Genomic DNA, 25,002 nt, shown 5'->3' with positions numbered 1-25,002 from the left:
TTACTGTGCCCTCATGGTGATTCACTAAGTTTTTTAAAAAAAGGGGGGGTTGGAGAACAAAAGCCTTGAGTTTGATCCTGATAGCTCCAGCACGGCCAGGTTTATCCCTGACAGCACCCTGTCTCCACTGGCCTGGAGTGCTATAGTGCTCCACAGAGCACTGAGAAGACATGTACCAGAGAGCGTTACCAGAGGTGGCCCTGGGGCCCTCAGGCACTATTGTGTGTAGTTCTAATAAAAAAGTTAAAAAGAAAAAATTCAAAATTCCAGGTATTTGAAGATTTTCTCGTGACATCTGATTTTATATTTAGTTTCTCTGTGTAAAAGAACACAATTTCAATCCTATGAAATGTACTGCATATTATTTTAAGATGTACAAAAGCATCAATTTTGGTAAAAATTTAGCAATAATGACTTGAAAAAAACTACCTTCTAGCATTGTTATCTGAGATTATTTTGTAATTTCCACTATAATTTATTTTAGTTTAAAAAAATTTTTTTTTGCAGGAGGCGGGTCGTGATACTGGGCAGTGCTCAGGGCTGACTCCTGCCACTGTGCTCAAGGTTCATTGCTGGATAGTGCTTGGGGCCCATCTGCAGTGCCAAGGCAAGTTCTCCCCATACTTTCTCTCCAGGCCCATGTTGATGCTGGTTTTTTTTTTTTTTTTGGTTTTTGGGTCACACTTGGCGATGCACAGGGGTTCCTCCTGGTTTTGCACTCAGGAATTACTCCTGGTGGTGCTCAGGGGACCATATGGGATGCTGGGAATTGAACCCGGGTTGGCTGTGTGCAAGGCTAACGCCCTACCCGCTGTGCTATTGCTCCAGCCCCTGATACTGTGTTGTTTTTTTTTTTTTAAAAAAAAGTTTATTAATCTGATAAAATTCTTTAGCTTTATTTAATTTTTTTTTTGGCTTTTTGGGTCATACCCGGCGATGCACAGGGGTTAACTCCTGGCTCTGCACTCAGGAATAACTTCTGGGAGTGCTCGGGGGACCATGTGGGATGCTGGGAATCAAACCTGGGTTGGCTGTGTGCAAGGCAAACGCCCTACCTGCTGTGCTATCAGCCCCTATTTCAAAAAAAAAATTAAGTTTAATAATTGCCATTATTTTAAAACATATGAATAGGGCTGGAGTGATAGCACAGCAGGTAGGGCGTTAGCCTTGCATGTGGCCGACCTGTGTTCGATTCCCAGCATCCCATATGGTCCCCTGAGCACCACCAGGGGTAATTCCTGAGTGCAGAGCCAGGAGTGACCCATGTGCATCGCTGGGTGTGACCCAAAAAGAAAAAAAACAAAAAAAAAACCCAAACATATGATTAAAAATTAAGGAAATGCTTTACCCACTGTGAATAATACTAATAATACTAATACTACCCATTAGTGGTAGTCTAATTTGAAAGTTTTGTGGTTTTGCTTTTATTTTGGGGCCACTCTCAGCTATCCTCAGGGCTTGCCCCTGACTCTGTATGCAGAGATCAGTCCTGATGGGCTCTGGGGACCCTATGGGGTGCTAGGGATTGAACCCAGGTCAGTTGTATGCAAGGCAAGAGCCTCACCCACTGTACTATATCTCCAGCTCCCTAACTTTACTGTTTGAAAGGCTATTTTTCTCTGAAAAAGCTTCCCCTTGATCTCTGTGAGGCATATAGCATGTTATCAGAGTTGAGTCCCGTCAGGAACTGAGCTTGGAAACAGCCTTCGCAACTTCTAATGCTGGGCCGATGCCGGCTCCAGGGATTCCAGTGCAAGCCTGGGTATTACCAGGTACACATCCCTTTTTGACAGATTCATAAATCCAACTTCTGTTTCCCCAGCACCTTGAGACTTGCTCAAAATTCCCACTGTTTCCGTTGTTTTACCTACTTTCCTCTGTTTTTCCCTACACAGCTTAAGATGCATTAAACACTTTACAGAGAAAATTGATGCGAAATGCTGAGCTTTCCTATATATCTCAATATTTCCTTTCTCTGGGATATTGATCTTGCAATTACTACTCTGCCTCTGTGGAAGTTTTGTCAGTTAGAGAGCTCAAATTTATCCCAGTATTTAAAAAGAAAGCACAATTTAAAAGTGAGTTTCCATTTACTAATGCTTTTCTGGTCCCATACTTACAAACTTTAGCAAACTCCAAGTTCTTTTTACTTAATAACATTATGAACATTGGTTTTGAGTTTATTTGCTAAATTGTCTTAGCCAGTAAAAATTTCACTGAACAGTCTATTTTCAAGCATTCTCCTAATTAGGTATAAACACATCTCAAGCAAACCACTTTATTATTATTACCAATTTACTATAAACCCACATTTATTTTTATAGATTTAGAGATTCTTGATGGTATAATTGGAAACAAGTCTTAAAATGGATATAGATTCACTCAAAATTAATTATTTCACGAGTCTCATGCTATCCAAATTTATTTTGGGAGAAAATTACCTTTAAATTTTAACTAAATAAAAATATACTTTAAATATATAATTTTTCAGTACTCCCTTCTATGGGTTAAAAAAAATAAAATCTGCAAAGGTCATTATAGGCTGAGCCCTTCCATTTGAACAGCTGACAATAGTTGATAAAAATCTGTGTATATAGGAGAGTCAGAATTTTGGGACACCAATGTTTTCTAAAATATAGCTGAAGAGAGCCAGAGCAATAGTACAGTGGGTAAGGCGCCTGCCTTGCATGCAGCAGACCTGGGTTCAATCCCAGGGATCCCATATAATCCTACAACCCCTGTCAGGAGTAATTCCTGAATTGCACACCACCAAAACAAACAACAAACAAATAAAATAAAATATAGCCCAGGGAAGAAACACACCAAAGAATCTAACCCAAGAGTTCTTTTGAAAACTTTAAAATCTGAATTGTAAAGTTTCTTATGACATTCCTTTATTTATTTATTAAATGTAAGGATTTCATCAGCACTCTCTTCCAGTGGATTTAATGTATTATTTATCAACTAACAAGTCATTGACTATTTTGTTCTTCTGGGTTCTATCACATCATATTGTTCTAGAGAGAAATTTGATAAAAATCCTATGTGGCTGTGTAATAAATGAATTCATTCTAAATTGAAGTTGAATAAATGCCTATATTTTGGAAGCTACAATTTAAACCAATCATGACACTATGAAAATTAACATCCACTTTTCCTCAATATTGGGACACAGAGTAGTATTACCAGGTCTGATTTCCCAGTTACAGTAACATGAATAGAAATTGATGTAGCCTATTATCTTAGCATCAATGCATATTACAACAAGTGATTATTTATTAGAGTAAGGTCTTTCTCCAGGGTTTAATTTAGAATGCTTGAAATGAAACAAACAAAAGCCCACTCTTGGAAGTTATCTTCTATATAGCCATTGCTTAGGAAAAATTTTTATCATTTTGTGGCAGTTTGAGAAACTTAAAATTAATTGTCTAGGTCTTTGAAATGAAGGCATATGGTACAGTACCAATGTTTTACAAGACTGAAGTAAATGAACATTTGCAGTACTGGTAGCCAGGCTTACTGAAATAATAGGTTTTACTTTAGACATGTAAGTGTTTATTTCTTTTCTAGTATCCCTGATATTCTACTGCATTGCAATTTCCAGCCATGTCTCAGGCTTCTACCTGCAGACAGAACTGTTCAGCTCGGGTGGGTTAATCCACCCAACTCAACTCTTTCACGATCAGTGTGGTCAAATTATCCTGTGGGTGAGGTTTGGAGCTGGGTGGGGTTTGGGTGCAAAACTCAACACACTGAAAGGTTAGAAAACTTCAGCTAAATCTGAGTTTCAATTGAGCAAAATCCACTTTAGGCTTGATAAGCAACAGGAGATTCTGAGTTCTGAAAATTCCTGTGATAACCCGGCAGCCTTCCAGCTCTGCTGAGGCAGAGGGAGGGAGGAGTTCAGGTGTGTGGGGGTAAGATAAAGATGTGGGTCTGGGATGTGCACTCACAGGTGTGGCTGCAAAAAAAAAAAATACCGTTAGAATCCATTTACCCTTTCAGAAATACATTTAAGTGAGTCAGATGGTGTTGACACTGACCCTTCTCACCAGTATCTAAATGCTCCTGGCATTCTCCCTGACCATGGGAAGTGAAACTCATCTGAGAGCCTGGGTGGAGCCGAGTCTTCAGGTTATCCCCCGGCGGTCCCAGCAGCTGGACAGCAGGCTTTAAGAGCCAGGGATTGCTTGCTGCCTCCTGAGTTCTTTGCTCTAGGAACTTGCCCCTTTATGACCTTCTTTTCTGTTTCCAGATTTCTTTATTTTAGAGATCGGGTCTAGAGACAAGGGCAGTTTTGCCTGGACTACCATTGATGGTCCTGAGTCGGCACAAGTATGGCTGAAGTTGGGGCGAGGCCTATTGGAGGGCCCAGAGCCCTGAGTTTTTTCCTGTTTCTTTGGATCTGCTGACTAAGCACAGAGTAATGACGGGAAGCACCCAACTAAAATCTTCATGCTTTCAAATCAGTAAAATAAATTTTTTTTAATGGAACTGCTGATTAAGGGGGGGAAAAAAACACATCTATAGTTCTTTCTTGCACTTCTATCCAAAGCTTCTTTTTTTTTAAAGACCTCTAAGTGAGTGGGGGGGGGGGAATATGTATAGAGTTCTTTTTTGCACATTTATCCAAAGATTTTTAAAATTTTTTTTAAAAAAACTATTCCAAACTGCAGGCTGTTGGTAGATGACTTAATTATTTGGAAAGGTGCTGAGCCAGCAGGTGTCTGTACTCAGTTTGGACCTAAGCCAAGTTGCATACAACTCAGCATCCGAGTAGGTCTGTCTCTTCTGGATCATTCACTCAGCCAAATACATTCTCCTGCAGCCTCCTCAGCCCACAATTTCGGGATGGACATTTGAAAAAAAAAGTGCAGGCAACTTAGGAGAATCTTGGAAAAGGCATCAGAGTACAGGACTGTAGATCCATAGACAGACGCTGAGGAAAGAGCAACCCAGCAAGCACAGATCTGATGTGCCAATCAGAGACACAAATCGTAGAGGAGCATGGTGTAGGGGGAAAAGAAAGTCTTCAGGCTTTCCCAGAACCAAAGACAACGGGAGCGCTTATACTGACTGTTCCTCCGTCTGGCATTTCATAAACCTGCAGTGTGCCGTGGTGCTCTGCTAGACATTGGTCAAGTCCAGATTCTGTTAGCAGAATCAGTTATTTTTTTGGTGGGAAGGAGGCTGCCAAGCAGTGCGCAGGGGACCCAGGGGAAACTCTGCCCAGTGGTGCAGGGCAGAAAGTTCAGTCTCAGGGGTATGCAGTGCTGTGGGGGCCTGGCGAGCTCAAGGACCAACAGGACCATCCTTGGTGCTGCTTGGGGCTCTCCATGGTGATCCCAGGCAGTGATGACTGGGCATGTGGTGCGCTGGAGACCAAACCTGGGCCCTTAGGAATACAAAACATGTATAGCCCGGTCCTTTGGACTATTTTCCCAACCTCAGAACCAAGTCTTCCAATCATAACTCAAAATAAAAAGAGACAAATACACGACAAGGCATTTTCATATGAAGAATTTAATTCCATGATCAGAATAATCCTGTACATATTCTTTCTTTGTTCTAAACAATGGCCAAAAAAAGCACCTGTCATGAAAGGATGATAAAGAGAAATAAAACCTGAGTGAGGTTGATCATTCAGGGAAAATAAGAGGGAGGAACCCTCAGTCTCTTTATTTACCTCTGGAAGGAACCTTTACACTGATCCTGGAGGAGCAAAGGAGGAAATTGCATTAAACCATTAAGTGGCAAAGAAGAAATACCCACCACGGGGTACTTAAACCTTGTGTCCTTGGTCACGTGGCACAAGCCACAGAAACAGTACTCAGCTACACCAATCCCGAGGAGCCAGGGGCCTCAAGGCAGGACTGAGGGGAAGGCAGATTAGTCATGAGCACCAAGCAGAAGTCCAGTCACTTGGTCCGAGAAGGGAGGTTAGCACAGGACTCCTCAGGTGACAAGGGCATCACTGAAGTTAGCAGGGTCTGTGCCATTAGCCTCTGGCGCGGCGGACATCCCCATCAGAGTTCCTTGCTCTCACAGGCCTGCTAGAAGGCCAGGCTCTCTGATTCTCTCTCCAGTGACTCAGCCGTTTCCGCCTCTCTCCAGCTCTGTTTCTCGGATCCCAGGGACGAGATCTGAATGTCAGCCAGGATCCGAGCCAGCTCACTTGATGATGAGCCCGCAGAGGCCCCTTGAACTGTCTGATGAGTCACCGGACCTGAGGAGGGCCGAGCCTGCTGGGAGGAGAAGTGGCTCGAGAGGAGGAAGGAAGTGACAGTAGCCATGGAGCACTGAGGCCATCCTGCAGAGATCCCTGCCCACTGCCCTGCAGGGGTCCCCTGCCCCCTGCACTTGGCCTCTGGTTCCGTTTTGGAGGGATCTATATAGAAGTAATCGAAAATGATGAACACAATACTAGATATGAGAATAAATGTTGGGAATTACCACAAAAATTTAACAGTGTTTTAAGGTTAACCATAAAATCTTGGGGGGGGGAATGCCAATCTTTTGTTGTTCTGGGCCATACTCAGCCGTTCTCAAGCCTTACTCCTGGCCCTGCACTCAGGAATCACTCCTGTGGGTGCTGAGAATCAAACCTCAGTTGGCAGAAAGCAAGGAAAACACCTGATCTCTATACTATACTATCTCTCTGGCCCCAGCAGAGATTCTTAATAATCATTTTCCCCTATAGATCAAATATAAAGATAACTGTCTATCTGCTTCGGGGTGGTCACAATTATTTTTGTTGATAACTAAAATGAACCAAACACACAATTTCACATACAGTCAAGCTCAGTCCTTGTAGCTAGTGCTGTGCTGCTACTAGATTGTGCCGGGAAAGTTATCCTCTGCTATTTTGTGCAGTTATCAGTAACCATGAAAAACTGTAGCACTGTATCACTGTCATCCCGTTGCTCATCGATTTGCTCGAACGGGCACCAGTAACGTCTCCATTGTGAGACTTGTTATTGTTTTTGGCAAGATACTCTCGGTAGCTTGCCGGGCTCTCTGAGAGAGGTGAAAACTATAAAATCCATAATTGTATTTACACATCTAGAACCATTTCTGTGTTACTGAAGGAGTTTCTGGCTTCACAAGATTTTGTTGTTTCAGGCATTACTGAAAACAAAATTCTGCTCAAAGTTTTATGTTTCTGATTGGAGGAATTTTCCATGGAGGAGTTTCTGGCTCCACTCACTTAAAAAAATGTCCTTTCTACTCCCCACTCCTCCTGGCACTGAGTACCACGGGACATGTTCTTGTAATGAAAACACCAACCTCTGTTCTGCAACCTCATGCCACAAAGGCCCAATGAGTTTGCATTATTTTACATGGAAGTATTTGTGTGTACCACCTGTGCATGTCAAAAAAACACACACAATGGTCTTACTACTGCTTCTCCTTGACTGGATAAAATAAAATGTGCTTGGCCATTCCCACAGCAAGGAAATTAAAACAGAGCTGAACTAACTAGTCTAAGCAACAATGCCACTTTGGGTAAATATTACCAAACTGCATGATCATGAAAGTATGATTATCGGGTCACCTCCTGCATGTTGGGAGATTACCATGTATATGAGGGTCACAAACATACATTTCAGTGAAGTCAAGCTCTGTCTCAGACTGTCCTCGCCTCATTATGCTGCCTACATTTGAAAACACTTTGACATTTTCAAGTGCCTGACAGTTTTTACGTAGCAGCAATGCAGTGAATTTTCTCGAATTAATGAAGATATGCATATACATGAATAGGCAAACTGGAGAAACCAGAGCTTTGCTCCAACACAACTACTGTGCAGAGGAATCCCAGGCTGCCCACCCCTAGCTGGTGACTCCTCCTTAGAGGGTGAACCAGTCACTACCTTCGGTCTTGAGTTTCTCTGTAACCCCAGCTGCCACTTACCTCAGCCAGGTCAGAGACTCTGTGGTGAGGATTTCTATTAAGGATCATTCCTTTTTAAATCTTACATAACAAATGAATTATTCTAATTGATAGTCATGAGTAAAGTGAAATGTGAGTTCATTAATTCATTAAGTACAGGGCTGCATGTAGCCCCGGAGCACCAGAATGTGTGGTTCAGTCCTTCCCCACCAAAATAATTTAAGAAAGAACAAGATTATGCAAATCTGCAGCCACACAAATGGAACTAAAAGGACTGGGAAGTCAGTCAAAGGGGAAGGCACTGATACAGAAATTCTCTCATTCGTGGGACTTAAAGATACACAGGAAGGTGGCAATACAGGTCCAAAGGCAACAAAACAGAAGAACTGAGCCACACAACTTAGAGGTGGGTTGGAAGGGCAGGGTGCTGGGGCCCCTGGGGGAGGGAGGAGGTACAACAGTGATGGGAATGGTGTTGGAATTATGTACGTGAGAAGACATTTTAGTAGCACTGCAAATCACAGAATCTCTGTAGAAAACTTAAAATAAAATTAGGATACAATTATGAAATGGAATACTGTAACAAAACTCTTACCATGAAACTATAACATTTGAAGCAGATAATGTTCATGGCATATCATTAAGTGTGACAAAATGTTCCACTCCAAAACCATCTCCAGTTCAAACATCTCCAAATACTTTTTGTTCTTCAAGCTTGCTACTCAAGTAACCTTACCACTACCTGGTCCTCTGCAAACTTCTTCCTTCCTCCCTCCCTCCCTCCCTCCCTCCCTCCCTCCCTCCCTCCCTCCCTCCCTCCCTCCCTCCCTCCCTCCCTCCCTCCCTTCCTCTCCCTCCTTCCTTCTCTCCCTCCCCACTTCCTTTCTCCCTTTTCTTCCTTTATTTTTGGTTTTGGATCATACTGAGGGTGCTCAGAGCAAAAATGTTCAGAGAATCTGGCGACTGAATCTGGGTTGGCTGTGTGCAAGGCAAGCACCTTACCTTGCCAAACACCTTGCCTCAGGGTTCTGCAAACTTTAAGGAACTTCATATTCACTGACTTCTTCACTTTCTCCTTCGCTACACTTTCCCTATCCAACTTGATTAAGTTTCTCAACTCAGCTCTTGCAAATACTTGGAACTCCTTTGGCTCTTGTACTTCTGCCTCTCCCCTCCACCCATCCAATCTTTTTCAACCATCACCACCATTCCTCACTAAAACTCTCTTTACATCCTGCAAAACTGAAATTCTGAACCTGTTAAACACAAACTCCCCATTTCCACCTCCTGCTGGTCCTTGGCAATCACTGATCTACTTTTTATGTCTATGACTTCTAAACTTTAGATATGTATGTAATTGGAAATTTATGGCATTTGTCTTTTTGTGATATGATTTTTGGTTGGGCAGAGGCTTCCTGAGAAGTGTTCAGAGGGTTCACAGGCCATGCCTGATGACACCTTATCCAACTACGTGGGACTGAAGGTTTGATGCTTGGGTATTGTAATGTCTGCAAGTCTGCAGAAATGGGGCCACCAGGTCTACTAGGGCAATGCTGAGGGGACCTTGCAGAGCTAGGAGAGAACTTGGGACCTCCACATGCAAGACATCCATTCCAGTCCTTCGAGCTAACTCCCCTGGCCCTTCTGTGACTCAGAATAATATCCCTCAAGGTATATCTATTCTGTAGCATGCAGCCATGTCCCTTCCTTTTCAAGCCTGAGTAGTAATTTATCATATGTGTCAATTTATTCTCTCATCTATATAAATGGACACGTGTTATTTCAATGTATTAGTTGTATTTCTTTTTCACATTGTAACTCTATTGGTATTTATATCTGCCCACACATGATTTTCTTGACTTTATCCTTGTCTTCTTCTAAGCATCTTTGAGATATTATTAAGACTGTTGTTTTACATAGTATGAGGCTAACACACAAAGACAGTAGAAACAAGGATCAGGATGAATGGTCCAAGCTTGGAAGCACGGCTCAAGCGCTCGGGGACAGGGAAGTTGGGATAGAGAAGGGGCCATTATGACAATGATGGTTGGAAGGGATCGCTCTGGATGGGAGTTGTGTGCTGAAAGTGGGTAAAGGAGCAAACATGATGGACTCTCACTATCTGTATTGCAAACTACAATGCCCAAAAGATGAGGGGGGTGAAGAAAGAGAGAGTGAAAGAGAGACAGAGGGAGAGAGAGACACACAGAGAGAGAGAGAGAGAGAGAGAGAGAGAGAGAGAGAGAGAAAAGTATCTTCCATATAGACAGGCTGGGGTGGGGGTAACAGGAGGGATACTGGGGAGATTGGTGGTGGGAAATATACACTGGTGGAATGATGGGTGTTGAAACATTGTATGACTGAAATCAAATAATGAAAGTTTTGTAACTATATCTCATGATGATTCAATTAAAAAAAAAGAAAAGAAAAGAAAAAATAAAAGAGAGAAAAAAGGACTTGTTTTAGTACTTGTCTAGTAGTTCTATCATCTGGTTTTTCGCTTGGACGATTTCAATTGACTTAACTTTTTCTTTTGAATGGGTTAACTTTCCTGGTTTTATTTTTGTGGTTTTATTCCTTGTAATTTAAGAAATGCTTAAAACTGACACATGTATCTGATGATGATGTGATGAACGCTACCAATAAGGTCCTCTTTCCTTCCCAAATAATTGGTGATTTTTGCATTGCTCCGTGTTATGTTTGTTATCATTTATAACAATAATGGTTGACATAGGTTCTATCCAAGCCGAAGATCACTCTGGACCACATCTCTGGTCACTTGCAGCTGCTTTTGAAAATCTCCGATTTTCCTGTTTGGCTCTCAAAGGAGACAGAGAAAAATTAATGGGGTTGGGGCTAGAGCGATAATAGCACAGCGGGTAGGGCATTTGCCTTGCATGCAGCTGACCCGTGTTCGATCCCCAGCATCCCATATGGTCCTCCGAGCACCACCAGGAGTAATTTCTGAGTGCAAAGTCAGGAAGAACCCCTGAGCATCAATGGTTATGACCCAAAGAGAAAAAATAATTAATGGGGTTAAGGGGAAAAGTCTGTCCTTGTAAGTGTCCAGGATACCACTTTTGCCAGAAGCAGAAAGGCTAACTCTAAAGGCTACTTTCTCTTATTTTATGTTATCAGAAGCAACAACTATTAGCGAACAAAGCATATGTTCCTGATATTAAATTTTGAAGGAGAGTCCTTACTTTTGATGCTGGTTCCTGAGAATCTGTTTGGAGGTAAGTGGGGGAAGAAGAGTGGGTAGCTTGCTTCCATACTACCAGTGGAAGCTGACTAAATTTAACTCAATTCACACCATGCTTTCCCCTGTATATCACAAACTTCCCATAAACTCCAGGATTAAAAATAAAAAATTCCGCTGGATGGACGAATTCTGTCAGTGCAGCTGTGGTCCAGGAGGGCATCAGAATAGCTTTCTACTCTATCCTTCTAGAATCTTCTTTGCACTTTTCTATTACATGAATCTGCCTGTCAAAACTTGGGAGTCTGATCAACCAAGTCCTTCTTTTCTACTTGCCTACAACAAAACTACTGAAGATACCAAAAGGTACTCATCTTGAATAAGTGGGCACAAAGAAATACAGAGATTAAAATAGGAAATGGACCAGAATGGTAGTACAGCAGGTAGAGCAATGCCTTACATGCAGCTGACCTGGGTTACATCCTCAGCATGCCATAGGGTCCCCAGAACACTTCCAGGAATAATTCCTGAGTGCAAAGCCAGGTGCAACCCCTGAGCATTACCAGGTGTGGCCCAAAAACCAAAACAAAAAATAGGAAGCACATATTTATCCCCAGTGCTTTGTCAAATTTCTGTGGATTACTATACATGTGAGCAGTATTGAAATATATATATAGTATATATTATATGTATATATACTATACATGTGTGCAGTATTGAAATTTCTAATTCAAGTTGTGTTTTCTTCTTCTATCTTATTCAACTGTCTCTATCCACAATAATAATTCAGTATTTTATGTCTCTCAGGAAGGTTTTGTGCTTTATTGTTACCCTTTAAGGTATCTCCATTACTTATAATATTGTTTTGATGTTTATAAGCTTTATATAAATGCCACCATAGACTTCAATTTTTACCTTCAATATTATACTACTGAGACAATCTCTGTTAGCACCTGAGGCTCCAATTTAATTAAAAGTGTTTTGTTTTCCATTTTTCTAATTTTATTATAATTTGTTTAGAGCTGGAGCGATAGCATAGTAGCAGGGCGTTTGCCTTGCATGCGGCCAAACTGGGTTCAATTTCTCCACCCTTCTCAGAGAGCCTGGCAAGCTACTGAGAGTATCAAGCCCACATGCCAGAGCCTGGCAAGCTACCCATGGTGTATTCGATATGCCCAAAACAGTAATAACAAGTCTCAAAATGGAGATATTACCGGTGCAAATTGATGAGCAACAGGATGACAGTGACAGTGATTACAATTTGTTTATCCATTCTCTGATTGGGGGACATTGAAGTGATGTCTAAATCTGCACCATTGCCAGCATGGTTAGGATGAACAAATATGCCTGCATGAGCTCTTCCAGGGCTGGACTTCTCGGGGCACGCGGTGCTTCATTCCCCACCATGTTTTCTAATTATTCTCCAAGTACTACAGGAAAGTGAACAGCCCCAACAGAAATATCTGAGCCTTCTAGCTCCTTGTTCCACATCCAAGTTACCATTTGGCATTATCTGACTTTAAATATTCTTCTAATTTCATTATCTGAAAATGAGTTTTTATTTTTATTTCTAATATTTTATAAAAGTTGAATCATTCCCTGCTTGTCATTCATTAGATAATCCTCTCTTAAAATTTTCCATTTTACATATCTTTGCTTTTAAAATGAAAGATTTTAAAGTTAAAAATTTTTAAATTAATACCTTTAAAGTAGAAAGTTAAGGTTCACAGCAAAATTGAGAGGAAGGCTCAGAGATTTCTTTGCTCTCCAACTCCCCACACCCAACTTCCTCCTGGCCATTTATTAGCAACAGCTCCCACCAACATGGAACATTTATCACAACTGAAGGACCTACCTAGACATATCATTATCACTTATAGTTCATGGGTTTTTCTTGGAGCTGGTAAATTTTATGCATGTGGACAAACATATAACAGCAGGAACCCACTACGGTATCATATATGATATTTTTGCTGCCCTGAAAAGCCTCTGTGTTTGACTTAGTTATCCTATTTTCCTTCAACCCAAACTCAAATACGTTTGCCTGTTTTTTTTTTTTAATTGAGCATTTTTTTTTTGTCTTTGTTGCTTTAACTTGTAGACAATCATCATCAACTCTGGCAACTAATCAACACTTCGTTGTATAAATTGTAAATATCTTCTAGATCGTTTTATCTTAATTTCATATGTATACTTTTAATTAGTTTAATATTTTAATAGAATTAAATTTACCAATTCTTTCCTTAATTGCCTTTGTGTACTTTCAAACCTCAGGTCTTAAGAAACCCATGCCCTAAATTATAGAAAGGAAAGGGCAGAGGAGGAGAGAAATGAGGGAGAAGTCAAACAGGCTGCCTGGAAGTAATAAGAGGTAAGGGTTAGGGGCCTTGGGCATAGCAGTAGTGTAGAGGTGAGGCATCTATAGACATCTAAACCACGGGTATAAAGTAAATGCTTCCATAAGCTTGGGACCCAAACTATAATAATTATACTTAAACTTCTGTTTGCTAAGAAGCAGACTCGGGGGTGGGAAGGAGCATGGGTATATTAGCTGCTGACATTGTTGGTGGGATTGTAACCGGAATACTGTATGTCTCTAACTCTTTTATTGACAGCTTTGTAAACCATACCGACTAGTTCTAATAAAGTTTACAAAAATTCTAATGCTATGCTCTAAAGTCTTATATTGTCTCTCTGTAGGTTGTTTTTGATACAGCCTGGAGTACGGAGTAACAATTACATTTTATCTTTTTCCATATGTTAACTATTTTCATATCCACTGTTTTATTGCTGCACCATTAAATAACCCAAGTCTTGACAAACCTTAGGTTTTCCTTTATGCATGCGACTGAGCTTTGTATTCTAATCTGCTGGACACTTTGTCTTTGTGCTAAAATTGTGTTGTTTTAATCATGGTAATTTTTAATAGAAATGTTGATCTCTTTCCCACTTGGGTCTTTAAGGATATTCTGGCCCGTCTTGTCCCTCCTTTCTATGCATAAATATTAAGGACACTGGTCAAATTATAAAGAAAACTCTGAAGGTACTTTAAATGGAATTGGATTTCAAATTGAACTTATAAATTGAAAAGCTTCTGGAACAGCTTTGTAAATGTATCTCTATCTACAACAGACATTGTACAAAATATACAGTTGTCTGGGACATAAAATAATGGCCCCATATGAATTTTTTTCTGTTTAAGTTTAATCCAGAGAGAGAGCAACCAATTACACAGATCAAATTCTACTTTAAACTTGTTTCTGTATATCCTTCAAACTAATAATAGTTTTTAGGATTCAAATGATTGCAGATACAATATGTGACCCACAACACGTAAAATATGCATTCTGCAATTGTCACAGGGGAAAAAAAGCCAACTCCTCATTGAATGAACTCATTTCAATTGTGAATGCTGATAATATTACCTATGTTTTTAGCATGTGTAATTTTAATTATCTTTTTTGCAGCTTTCTGTTTTTCTGCCTTCTGTTGCATTGAGGTTTTTTATTTTTATATATATTCCTGCTTCATCTTTTAACTTGTTTGAAAAGTACTAATTACATTTATTAATGATTCTCAATTAAATTTAATAGATATCAATAGCTTTTGAAAGTAAAGGCTAACATTGCACAGCATTTTAAACTCTTCCAGAACACTCCACACAGTTTTTTAGAAAAAATATTTAGACCATTCATTTTCTTTTGTAATAGAAGTCTTTCAATAATTAGTAGCTAATAAACTCCCTTTCTTCCATGAGCAACTGTATTATTTATATTTGATTTTTCCAAAGGGACCAATCCTCTAGCAGTGTTTGGGGACCATGCAGTTTCAGGGATCCAACTCAGGTCCTCACATACACTAGGGGTCATGTGCTCTACAAACAAAGTCAAATAGCTCCGTGCTTACTTTTTATTATTCCTTTTTCTTCCATACCTTATCTCTGGGACAATGAATGGAGCAGGAACGTTAGAATTAATAATTAATATTTTAATAGAATTAAAGTGACCAATTCTTTCTTTCCCTCATTTCTATCCTACACAAAAGCTGACCCAGTTCAATTCCCCTTCACCAGGGCCCCTCGGAGGGGATGGGTTGCCTTTCCCTCCCCACCCCAAGCAGAGCCTTGACAGTTGAAGACCTCCGGAATCCAGCCACACCTCAAGGCCACTCTCCACACGTTCAGACGAGCCTCACGCATGAAGGGACCAGCAGAGGAACCCAGGTGTGCGGGACCCGGGGCTGAGATCTCCAAGCCTGCTCAGATTGGACTGGGCCTTCTCCACCCAGACCCATTTTCCAGTAGCTTGGCAGCCACACTCACAAACTGCCCCCAGTGCTGTGTAATCCCACCAAGGGCCAACATCCAGAGACTATAAAACCAAGCTCCCGGAAGCTTAAGACATCTAATAGCCTTGTTCTCCCTCTTGGAGAATCTGCCAAGCTACCAAGAGTTTATTGCCTGCACGGGAGAGCCTTGCAAGCTCCCCATGGTGTATTCACATCCCAAATACAGTAAAAGATATATACATACCTCTCAGAGATCCCGGCAAGCTACCGAGAATATCCCGCCTGCACAGCAGAGCCTGGCAAGCTACTAATGGCATATTCAATATGCCAAAACCAGTAACAATAGGTCTCATTCCCCTGACCCTGAAAGAGCCTCCAATCATTGGGAAAGACGAGTAAAGAGAGGCTCCTAAAATCTCAGCGCTGAGTGTAGTAGAGACGTTACTGGTGACTGCTCAAGTAAATCGATGAACAATGGGGATGACAGTGATACAGTGATTATAAAGACATGAAAATTTTTTCATCTCTAATATAACACAACAAATATTTTTCCTTTCTTAAACAAATTTTTAAATTAAGTTTTTAGGACACTATTATTTATAAACTTGTTCATAATATAGTTTTAGGCAGGCAGTATTCCAACCCCAATACCACCATCAGTGTGATCTTCCCTCCACCAATGCATACTATATGACAATTCTTATGTAAGTCTAAAGGGCATGCCTTTGTATGGGATATGTATTGTTCTCCTACATCTTTTAAATTTTTATCTTTATTCTTGATGTTCTTTAATTCCACTATGGTGTATGCATTTTTTATTCATCCTACTCACCTCTTGTGTATTTTTAATCCAAGGATTTACACTATCCTACGATTCTGGAAAATCGTAACTTCTTTTTCTTCAAATATTGTTCCTTCACACTGGTGTCACTCCTTTTAGGCATTTACTAAAGAATATGTGTCACTTCCTATAAAAATCCCTTCTATTATCCACAAGGTTGTGTGGATAATATTTCTCTATCCTTCCAAACAGAAAATTATGATAGTGGTTGAGGGATGTGGACACTGGCAAGGTGTGGTGTAGGGAAACTGAATGTCTGAAACATAGCTACTAACAACACGTAAATCACAGTGCCTAAATTTCATTGTCACTGTCATCCCATTGCTCATCGATTTGCTCTGTGGGCACCAGTAATGTCTCCATTGTGAGACTTGTTGTTACTGTTTTTGGCATATCGAATATACCACGGGTAGGTTGCCAGGCTCTGCCATGCGGGCGAGATACTCTCGATAGCTTGCTAGGCTCTCCGAGAGGGGCAGCAGAATGGAACCCGGGTTGGCTGCGTGCAAGGCAAACCCCCTACCTGTTGTGCTATTGCTCCAGCCCATGCCTAAATTTAAAAAATTAAATTAAAACAGAATGTACCGAGTCACATTATTTTAAACATCTATGCCAGTGTTTTGTAATTGGGCTATACCAACCCCTGGGGTACTGTAATAATCCAAGAAGCTAGTAGTATCTTAGGGACAAATAGAGGGCCCTTTATTTTTATTTAAAGATGGTGGAATTCTATGGGGGCACTAGTAGTTTTATTTTAATTGAAAGAGGTAATTGTATGTAGTAGTGTAGGTCTATTCTAATGCATGGGCATTCATATATAACATTAGCACTACAGAAAAATAGCACCCTAGTAACTCCTTATTTGCCGAAGTTTCCTATGAAGCAATTTTCTTCATAACTGATTGCATATTATATATTACTGATTTTCCTTGTCTTCATCCTCTAAAATGTCAACTCCATGAGGAGTTGACACTAGTTTTTAAATCCTTACTCCAACAGTAGATAATTTCTTTTCTCATAGTAGTTATCTAAAGTTTTTGTTTGGTGCATATAGTTGGTAATGGTCATGGTCAGGGTTAATATTATATTTTAAATATTAAATCAAGTTAAAATTAAATGTGTGGCTTGGGGGCTGGAGAGATAGCACAGCGGGTAGGGCGTTTGCCTTGCATGCGGCCGACCCGGGTTCAAATCCCAGCATCCCATATGGTCCCCTGAGCACGGCCAGGGGTAATTCCTGAGTGCAGAGCCAGGAGTAACCCCTGTGCATCTCCAGGTGTGACCCAAAAAGCAAAAAAAAAAAATTAAATGTGTGGCATTCAATAAAAATGTTAAAAATGAGACAGTGAGGGCTGGAGAGATGAGATAGCAGGTAAGACACTTGTCTTGCATGTGGTTGACCTTGGTTTGATTCCTGGAACCACATACCCTGAGCCAGGCCATGAGAAATCCCTAAGCACAGAGTCAGGGGTAAATCCTGAGCACTACTGAATATGTCTCCTCCCATACCCGGACCCGCCCCTCCTCCCGCCATGAAGCATTATAGGTCCCTCGTTGTACCAGAGAGAGAGGAAAAGAGTTTGTGAATCTAAAAAGGTAAAATAATTTTGACAATGCTACCAGAGGACTCAAATAGTATACTTGTTCTGCCAACAGGGCTGGAGTGATAGCACAGCAGGTAGGGCATTCGCCTTTCACACGGCCGACCCATGTTCATTTCTTCTGCCCCTCTCGGAGAGCCCGGCAAGCTACAGAGAGTATGGAGCCTGCACAGCAGATCCTGGCAAGCTACCCGTGGCGTATTCTATATGCCAAAAACAGTAACAATAAGTCTCACAATGAGAGATGTTACTGCTACCTGCTCGAACAAATCGATGAGCAACGGGATGACAGTGACAGTGACAGTGACAGTTCTGCTGACAGGAGGATTACTTGGGAAATATAGGAGATAGGAAAATGAGTCAAGGGGCTGGAGCAATAGCACAACAGGTAGGGTGTTTGCCTTGCATGAGGCTGACCGGGGTTCAATTTCCAGCATCCCATATGGTTCCCTGAGCACCGACAGGGGTAATTCCTGAGTGCAAAGCCAGGAGTAACCCCTGTGCAATGCCAGGTGTGATCCAAAAAACAAAACAGAACAAAAAAGTGAGTCAAATATTTGAGAGTTCACTAACTTATCTGGGACTAAGACTAGATTCTTAGCAGCAGATAAATAATCTGATCGATGGATGTTCTGATGCAAGCAAGGAACATATAGGGCTTTCCCATCCCAACAACTCCTTAATGCATCAAATAACATCTCATCGAATAACATTCTCGTCTCCACAGTCAGCTTCCTTCATTCTCATTCTAACGTTTCTGCTCCATTCATTGCGAACTAATCATGCTTCTCTGAACTACAACTTCTTGTTTCTTACATGGCTCTGATACTCTCTTCTGCACAGAATATTTTGATATTTCATTTTCACTTCCTTGGAAGTCTTCAGTTAAGTCTCTTGCTTTTCTTCAACTTTCCCTCTGAACCTGGCTTAACGGGGCATCCATGGGAAGTATTTTCTGCTCTATAATCAGATATAGTGTCTTCTGATTGGTCCTCATGATGTCCTCTTGTTCCTATGTGGAATTTATTACAGTGTTGAAATTGCTACTTTTTGTGGTTATCTTCCCAATAGGGTAGTCTGATATGCAAAGACTGGAAGTTAATTATGTTCACAAATGTTTTTCTGGACTTGGCCTAACAACTGACACACAGAGAAGGTCTTCGTAAAAAATAATTATTGAATAAACAACAGTTAAACAAATACCAAATGAATGATTGCGAATAGGTCTGAGAAGGCAGCTGAGTCATAGGCATCCTAATCTCTAAGGTTAGTCATGTCTCTGCCCACTGATGAAAGTAGAGTTTGACTCAGGACTCAGGGGCCTCGGAGGAAAGTGGAAGGCCTGGGTATCACAGCTGAGTTCTGATAAGCAACTTATGTTAAAGGCAGGTTAAGGTCACGGTAGGCTAAAAGCATCAGGCCTGAGGTAGTCTGTGGACATTCTAGCCTTTCGGTTCTCATATTTTCCCCAATGCCTGCCATCACCATCCCTGATTTAAGCTGACTAAATACACCAAACTCTTCCCTACTACTTTTCCTTTGTATTCCAGCCCTCCAGATACCTGATTTGTGAATTCTTAAGAACTGACTACCGAAGATGGAAAGTATAGGCATTTTTCATCAGCAGAATGTTTTCAGAAACTCCGACATTATGGCCCACACAGAGCTACCCACCCTGCTACTAGAAAGATGGGTGTGGGCTTCATCAATCACTAAATGGAGCATCAGAAAGCCTCCTGAGAGAGAGAGAGAGAAAGAGAGAGAGAGAGAGAGAGAGAGAGAGAGAGAGAGAGAGAGGTGTTAAAGAGGGAAGGCACTTCCTGCTCTGACTTCAGCAGTCTGGATTTGGTCTTTAATGGTGCACAAATCATACATGCTCATTCTCTGCCAACTGGAATCTATTCTTTTCCTTCTGAGCCAGCTGTACTTGGGGCTTTTGTTTCTTATAATGGAAGGGAAATCTTGAGATTATATCTTTTCAGTCCTACATACTGGGAAACCTATATTGATAACTTAATAAAGGGAATCATTTCTACTCCAAGAGCCCTTCTGTGAGAAAAGTATGTTTGGGTAGCGCCTAATGCACTCATAATAAATATATACTGCCATAAAACAGAGCGAGAGTTCTTGTAGCCTGTTATTTACAGTAATTGCAGATTGTGAGTGGACATTTTAAAGAGAAGCTTACAAGTTAGTTGTACTTTCTGGTGGTAATTACCTCCCACAAACATGACTCACTTCAGCAGTTTAAATGCAAGAGTTGGGTGTCCCAAAATCAACAGTTATAAATAAATCTCTGAATCACGAACTGGATGCATAAATGTTTAAATATTTCTCCCTGATATCGGTTTTAGATTAAAGTTTTATGCATTAAAATACCTGAAGGGGGGAATGAAAACTATAAATTCAAAACAAAGATCACGAGAGTCTCTGTTCATGGGGCTGGGGGGTGAAGCTCTTCGTAGTTTGGGGGTCAATGTCTCTTCAGGAGGACTGACACTTTAGCACCCAGAGTGTTAAGTCTGTTTTCTTCCATCAGCTGGAGACACTGCTATTTGTTCTAATGCAACCCATTTCTATTTTATTTTTTAAATAGTATTCACAGGGAAGACTTTTATGGTAAAATAGAAACTTTGGGGTGGGACTGCCCCGGAGTCTCACGGGTAAAAGAACATTTAACTGAAGAAATGTGGCTGTGTCACCTAGGAATGCTGAAGAAAGAAGAATCCATGCCAGGAGGAGATGCTTTATTTCTTTTTTTTTGAATGCTCACCCAAAAAGACATTGTATATTGCAATGAAGTTTGGCCTTCTAATCAGTGAAATATTTTTTTTCAGATATTACAAATGTACACTTTGAAAGAATTAACAGAAATTTAAGTGCTGACATCATCCACCCACAGGTTAATTTTGCGGTTAAGTCTTAAGAGTGTTATTTGTGTCTGGTTAAAAAATGGAACTGCAGTCCAAATCCTTGTTCTATTCTCTTTCTAGCCATGTTTTTAGCCTGTAGGATAAATCACCCGCACAGGTCTGAGAGTAAATTCTGCAGTCAGAGCTCTATGTCTGTGCTTAAACAATGAAACTGACTGTCAATCCACATATGGTTTCTTTTTTTTCCTGTTCAAAATAGCCTTCTAGCTGCCAACTTAACATGGAGTCTCTAGAATGTTCAATGTCAAAAGAACTGCTTCGGCAGAAAAGCTTTTCAGTATTTTCAAAATTTGCTGTCTATTTTGTTCCTTTCTATTTTCCTATCTTTAGCTGCTGTTGTTGCATTCCTATCTCTTGGAGGGATCCAAAGAAATACAGGGTTCTGCTGTGGCCAACGGGGAAAACTGTCTGCCAAGAATGCTGAACTTCTAGTGAAGGTCACTGGATACTACAAAATGGACTAAGTACAGTAAATAATAATGTTGGTACTCAGAAATGAATAGCCAATGGCAATGGTATTTGTGGAGAAATCTGATATCATATAATAACATGAGTACATTTAGACATGGAGTAGCATAGTAAAATACTGCCAAAGGGCATGCAGCAATTCTGTGGTTAGCCAAGGACCAACCCAAAGTTCAGAGTGTCCCAGAATAATCAGGACAAAGAACTGGTATGGGCTGCACAGATTAGAACCCCTGTGCACAGTTCAGCATCATGGGCCAGTAGCTTTCCACCTGGCTCTCATTAAAGTTACTGAATGAAAGACAAAAGTGGTTTCACGTAGAGTATTGTCTTGTGCAAAATGATCACTTATAACTGATGTCATAATTAACATATTTACAAAGATGGGAAAGTTCCCTCTCTACATATACTGGTGATTTTTGCTGTACTCACTATATTATTTCTGGTCCAGTAAGAGTTTTAGGGGGTAAAGCTGAGAGAGGGGTAGTGTAATGCAGAGATTTATTACACACTGATTATGAGACCACTTTTTGATTTTGAGGTGCTCCCAAGCACTTCTGGCAATGCTGGACCAAGATATGAACTAAAGGTTCTAGTTGTTATCCAAACACTGAGTTTCAGAGTTTATGTCCTGTTTGGACCAGAGCTACGCAGCTGCCAGTTCACATATTAGGAAACCCTATGGAAAGTTCCCTCCTTCTATTTCGTGCTAGAACACAGTTATTTTTGAGGGAAAACTAATTCTTAGCAATGTTAATCGTGTATTTTCACCACCAACTTATTTACTAAAGTACTTGCTGGAGTTAACTCTCAAAATTAATTTTTATTAGAGAAAAATCAACCTCTTTCCCCAATGGGTATTGTTTTAAATATAATAATTGGTTAGCATCTTTTTGGTCTTATAAATGATGAATTATATGCTTGCACTGCACTCTTACTATTATCTCAAATTATTTACCACCCTTCCACTAAGGGTAATAAAAATATCACTTAAGATTGTTAGCATATCTGGCATATAAAATAGTTATCCATCACTAAAATATTACCTAAAATGATTAAAATGCCATTTAACTGTATTAAAATAGTTCTCCTACTGTAAATCTGAAGTATAAAGTAATTTAAATATAATCCCCAAACAATTTCTTCTCAAAGTCTTAAAAAGCATTTATTTGCAAAAAACCAGCAAATAATGATTACTTGGCTCACAATTAAAACTTGAATGACTATTTGATATTTAGAACTCAAAGTGGAAAGTTCTTTTTATCCTTTGCCTGCCTGCTTTGGGAATTACGATTTTCTTCATATTGTATTTTCCTGTAGGGACTCAGCCAACTTTCCTGACTTTGCGTCCCAGATACTTGGGAAACTATTGTGTAATTTAATAAATCACAGTAAAAAACGATTTGCCTGAGAATCTTTTTATTTGCCTTTGATTCCACTTGCCCCTGGGGTGGAGAAGAGGAAGGGGAGTAATGGCGAGGAGGGACGGGGTAATGAAGATATGCTGGAGAGGGAGATAGTAGGTCAAGGAATAAACATCCATCTTCCATGTCTATGAGGGCTGTGCTTCTCTTAAGCTGGCTGAGAGGGACAAATTGTCTCAGGGTAGTACATACCACCTGGAACTGACAAAAGGGATTAGAAACAATGATATGTGACTGTTGGCTCTCCTGCTGTCATCTGTGTATCTTTGTAAAACCGCATGATTTCTTGGATTGATCAGATTAATTCCAGGCCCAAATTTCAAAAGAATCACAGGATGGCTGTGAGAAGCCATGAGGTATGTTCATTTGAAATATCTCCTTGCCTGGATCTCAAAGAGAGCAAGTGGCTTAGCAGGGGATCCAGGTGTCATGATCCCGCATCCATATCCTTGTGAACAACACCATGTTCACAATGTGGCCCCAAACATAGTCCTTTAATTTATCCTGCATTTAGGCAAAGCGTGTCCAGGACCCTGGGAGGTGAGAGGGAGTTGAACTACTGCATGCTCTGTTCCTCAGGGCTTCCAAAACACAACCAGTACTTGTTCTTCTTCTCCTTGTTGCTTTGCAAAAACAAATTAGTGCTGTCATGGATATGGGGGGGAAAAGGGATCCTCATTTACTGCTAGTGGGAATATCAATCAGTCCAGCCATTTTGGAAAACAATATGGATAATCCTCAACAAAAAAAAAAAAAAAAAGACAAAACAAAACAAAACAACCCTAGGAATTGGCCCTCCATATAACTCAGCCGTTCCACTTCTTGGCCTTTAACCCACAGGCTCAACTACTACCCAGAAAAGACCCCAATTTTCATTGTAGCACTATATAGACAATAGCCAAAATCTGGAAGTAGCCCCAATATCCTAGTACAGATGACTAGATAAAGAAACTATGGTACACAAACACATGGAATATGACTAGGCTAAAGGAAAAGATGAAATTATGCAATTTGCTGCTATGTGGATGGATGTAGAGGGTAACATGCTGAGTGAGGTTAGCCAGGAGAGGGACAGACGCAGAACGTTTTCTCTCCTAAGTAGGATATAAAGAGACATGGTGCAGGAATAACTGGTTCATAGAAGAAACAGAAACTGAGAACCTGTTTCCAGTCATGAGCTTACCACTGGGGGGAACGGAGTAGGGCTTGTTGGGACAATGGGGCATATGCTGGTGTAGGGGGCGGTGCTGGAATTTTTATGTCTGACACCATCCCAGTAACAGTTTTGTGCAACATGGTGCTTAACATGAAATATTTTAAAGAAAGGTTGTTCTGGACTTACTCTTTTTTATTTTTATAGAGATAACTTCCAGAGATGCCTGACCCAGTGGTACAAGACTTGAAATCTAGAGGTCACCAGAGTCACATCTGGTGATGCTCAGGAAGACTGTGCAGAGACAGGGGTCAAACTCAGAGCCCTGCACATAGCAGGCATGTGCTCTACCACCTGAGCTCTATCCCTAGCCTCAGTTTTGAGTTTTTAAATCATTATTCAACCCCTTTTTTAAATCCAACTCCCATTCTCTTTCTTCCTTACTGTCCCTCGTAATGTCCCTCTTCTTTATCAAGTCATCTATACTTGGATATTTGGGCTATATTTCTTATCGTGCTATATTGATACATAAAAAATTATTATCACTAATTGGCTTCTGTATTATTCACCTAGGCAGGTTGTGACTGGAACATTAAAATCTAGAGGGCATTTTTCAAAAGTATTTTAAAAAATATTTATTAAACTTCTTAATGACATATAGCCTGTAAAAAAAACTGCAAATAATTCTGTGGTTAACACAGTCTCCACTCCACTGATATGACAGAGCTTTATAAATGTGCCATTTCATGATTCTAGTTTATTATTATTATTATTATTATTTATTTTATTTTTTTAAAGAAATATTTTATTGAATCACCGTGAAAAAAAGAAAGAAAAAAATACAAAGCTTTCAGGTTTAAGTCACAGTCAAATACTGATTAAACCCCCATCCCTTCACCAGTGCACCTGTTCCACCACCAAGAACCCCAATACACCCCCCTCCCACCCTACCCCCCATCTAAGTAGCTAATGATATTCCCATTATTCTCTATATACCTTGAGTACATTCCATATTTCCATACAGAACTCACTATTATTGATTGGAAATTTTACCCAACAATCAGGCCTGCTGAATAATCATCATCTAATAATTTCTCTTCATTGCTGAGAGTGAAGATAGCGGCCACACGGTTTTGGGTTTCTAATATTTTAGCTCAGTTCACAGTCAAAATGCATGGCTGCAAGAATCCGCTCTGGTGCCAAAATGG

At 40.4% G+C, this 25,002-nt stretch overlaps 1 protein-coding gene across 25 annotated transcripts in view; it reads right to left on the bottom strand.

Annotated features, from left to right (window-relative positions):
* The window catches only part of LOC129406992 (uncharacterized), a 153,702-nt gene that overhangs the window by 82,692 nt on the left and 46,008 nt on the right, over window positions 1-25,002 (bottom strand). For 5 of the 25 annotated variants that reach the window (XR_008631406.1, XR_008631395.1, XR_008631399.1 and 2 more), the window contains one exon: window positions 5,505-6,261. The exons of 13 other annotated variants lie outside the window; for them this stretch is intronic. Coding sequence is in view for 2 of the 12 variants with exons in the window: in XM_055146857.1 (XP_055002832.1) it covers window positions 6,054-6,245 (192 nt within the window). In the remaining 10 variants the exon portion in view is untranslated. Of the gene's footprint in view, window positions 1-5,504; window positions 6,389-25,002 lie in introns of those variants that run through there. 7 more of the 25 variants (XR_008631400.1, XR_008631393.1, XM_055146858.1 and 4 more) reach the window with 4 other exon arrangements.

Source organism: Sorex araneus, chromosome 9 (assembly GCF_027595985.1).
Source record: "Sorex araneus isolate mSorAra2 chromosome 9, mSorAra2.pri, whole genome shotgun sequence".
Taxonomy (NCBI): Eukaryota; Metazoa; Chordata; class Mammalia; order Eulipotyphla; family Soricidae; genus Sorex; species Sorex araneus.
The sequence above is the reverse complement of the archived record's forward strand: the minus strand, read 5'-3'. Positions and strand labels throughout refer to the sequence as shown.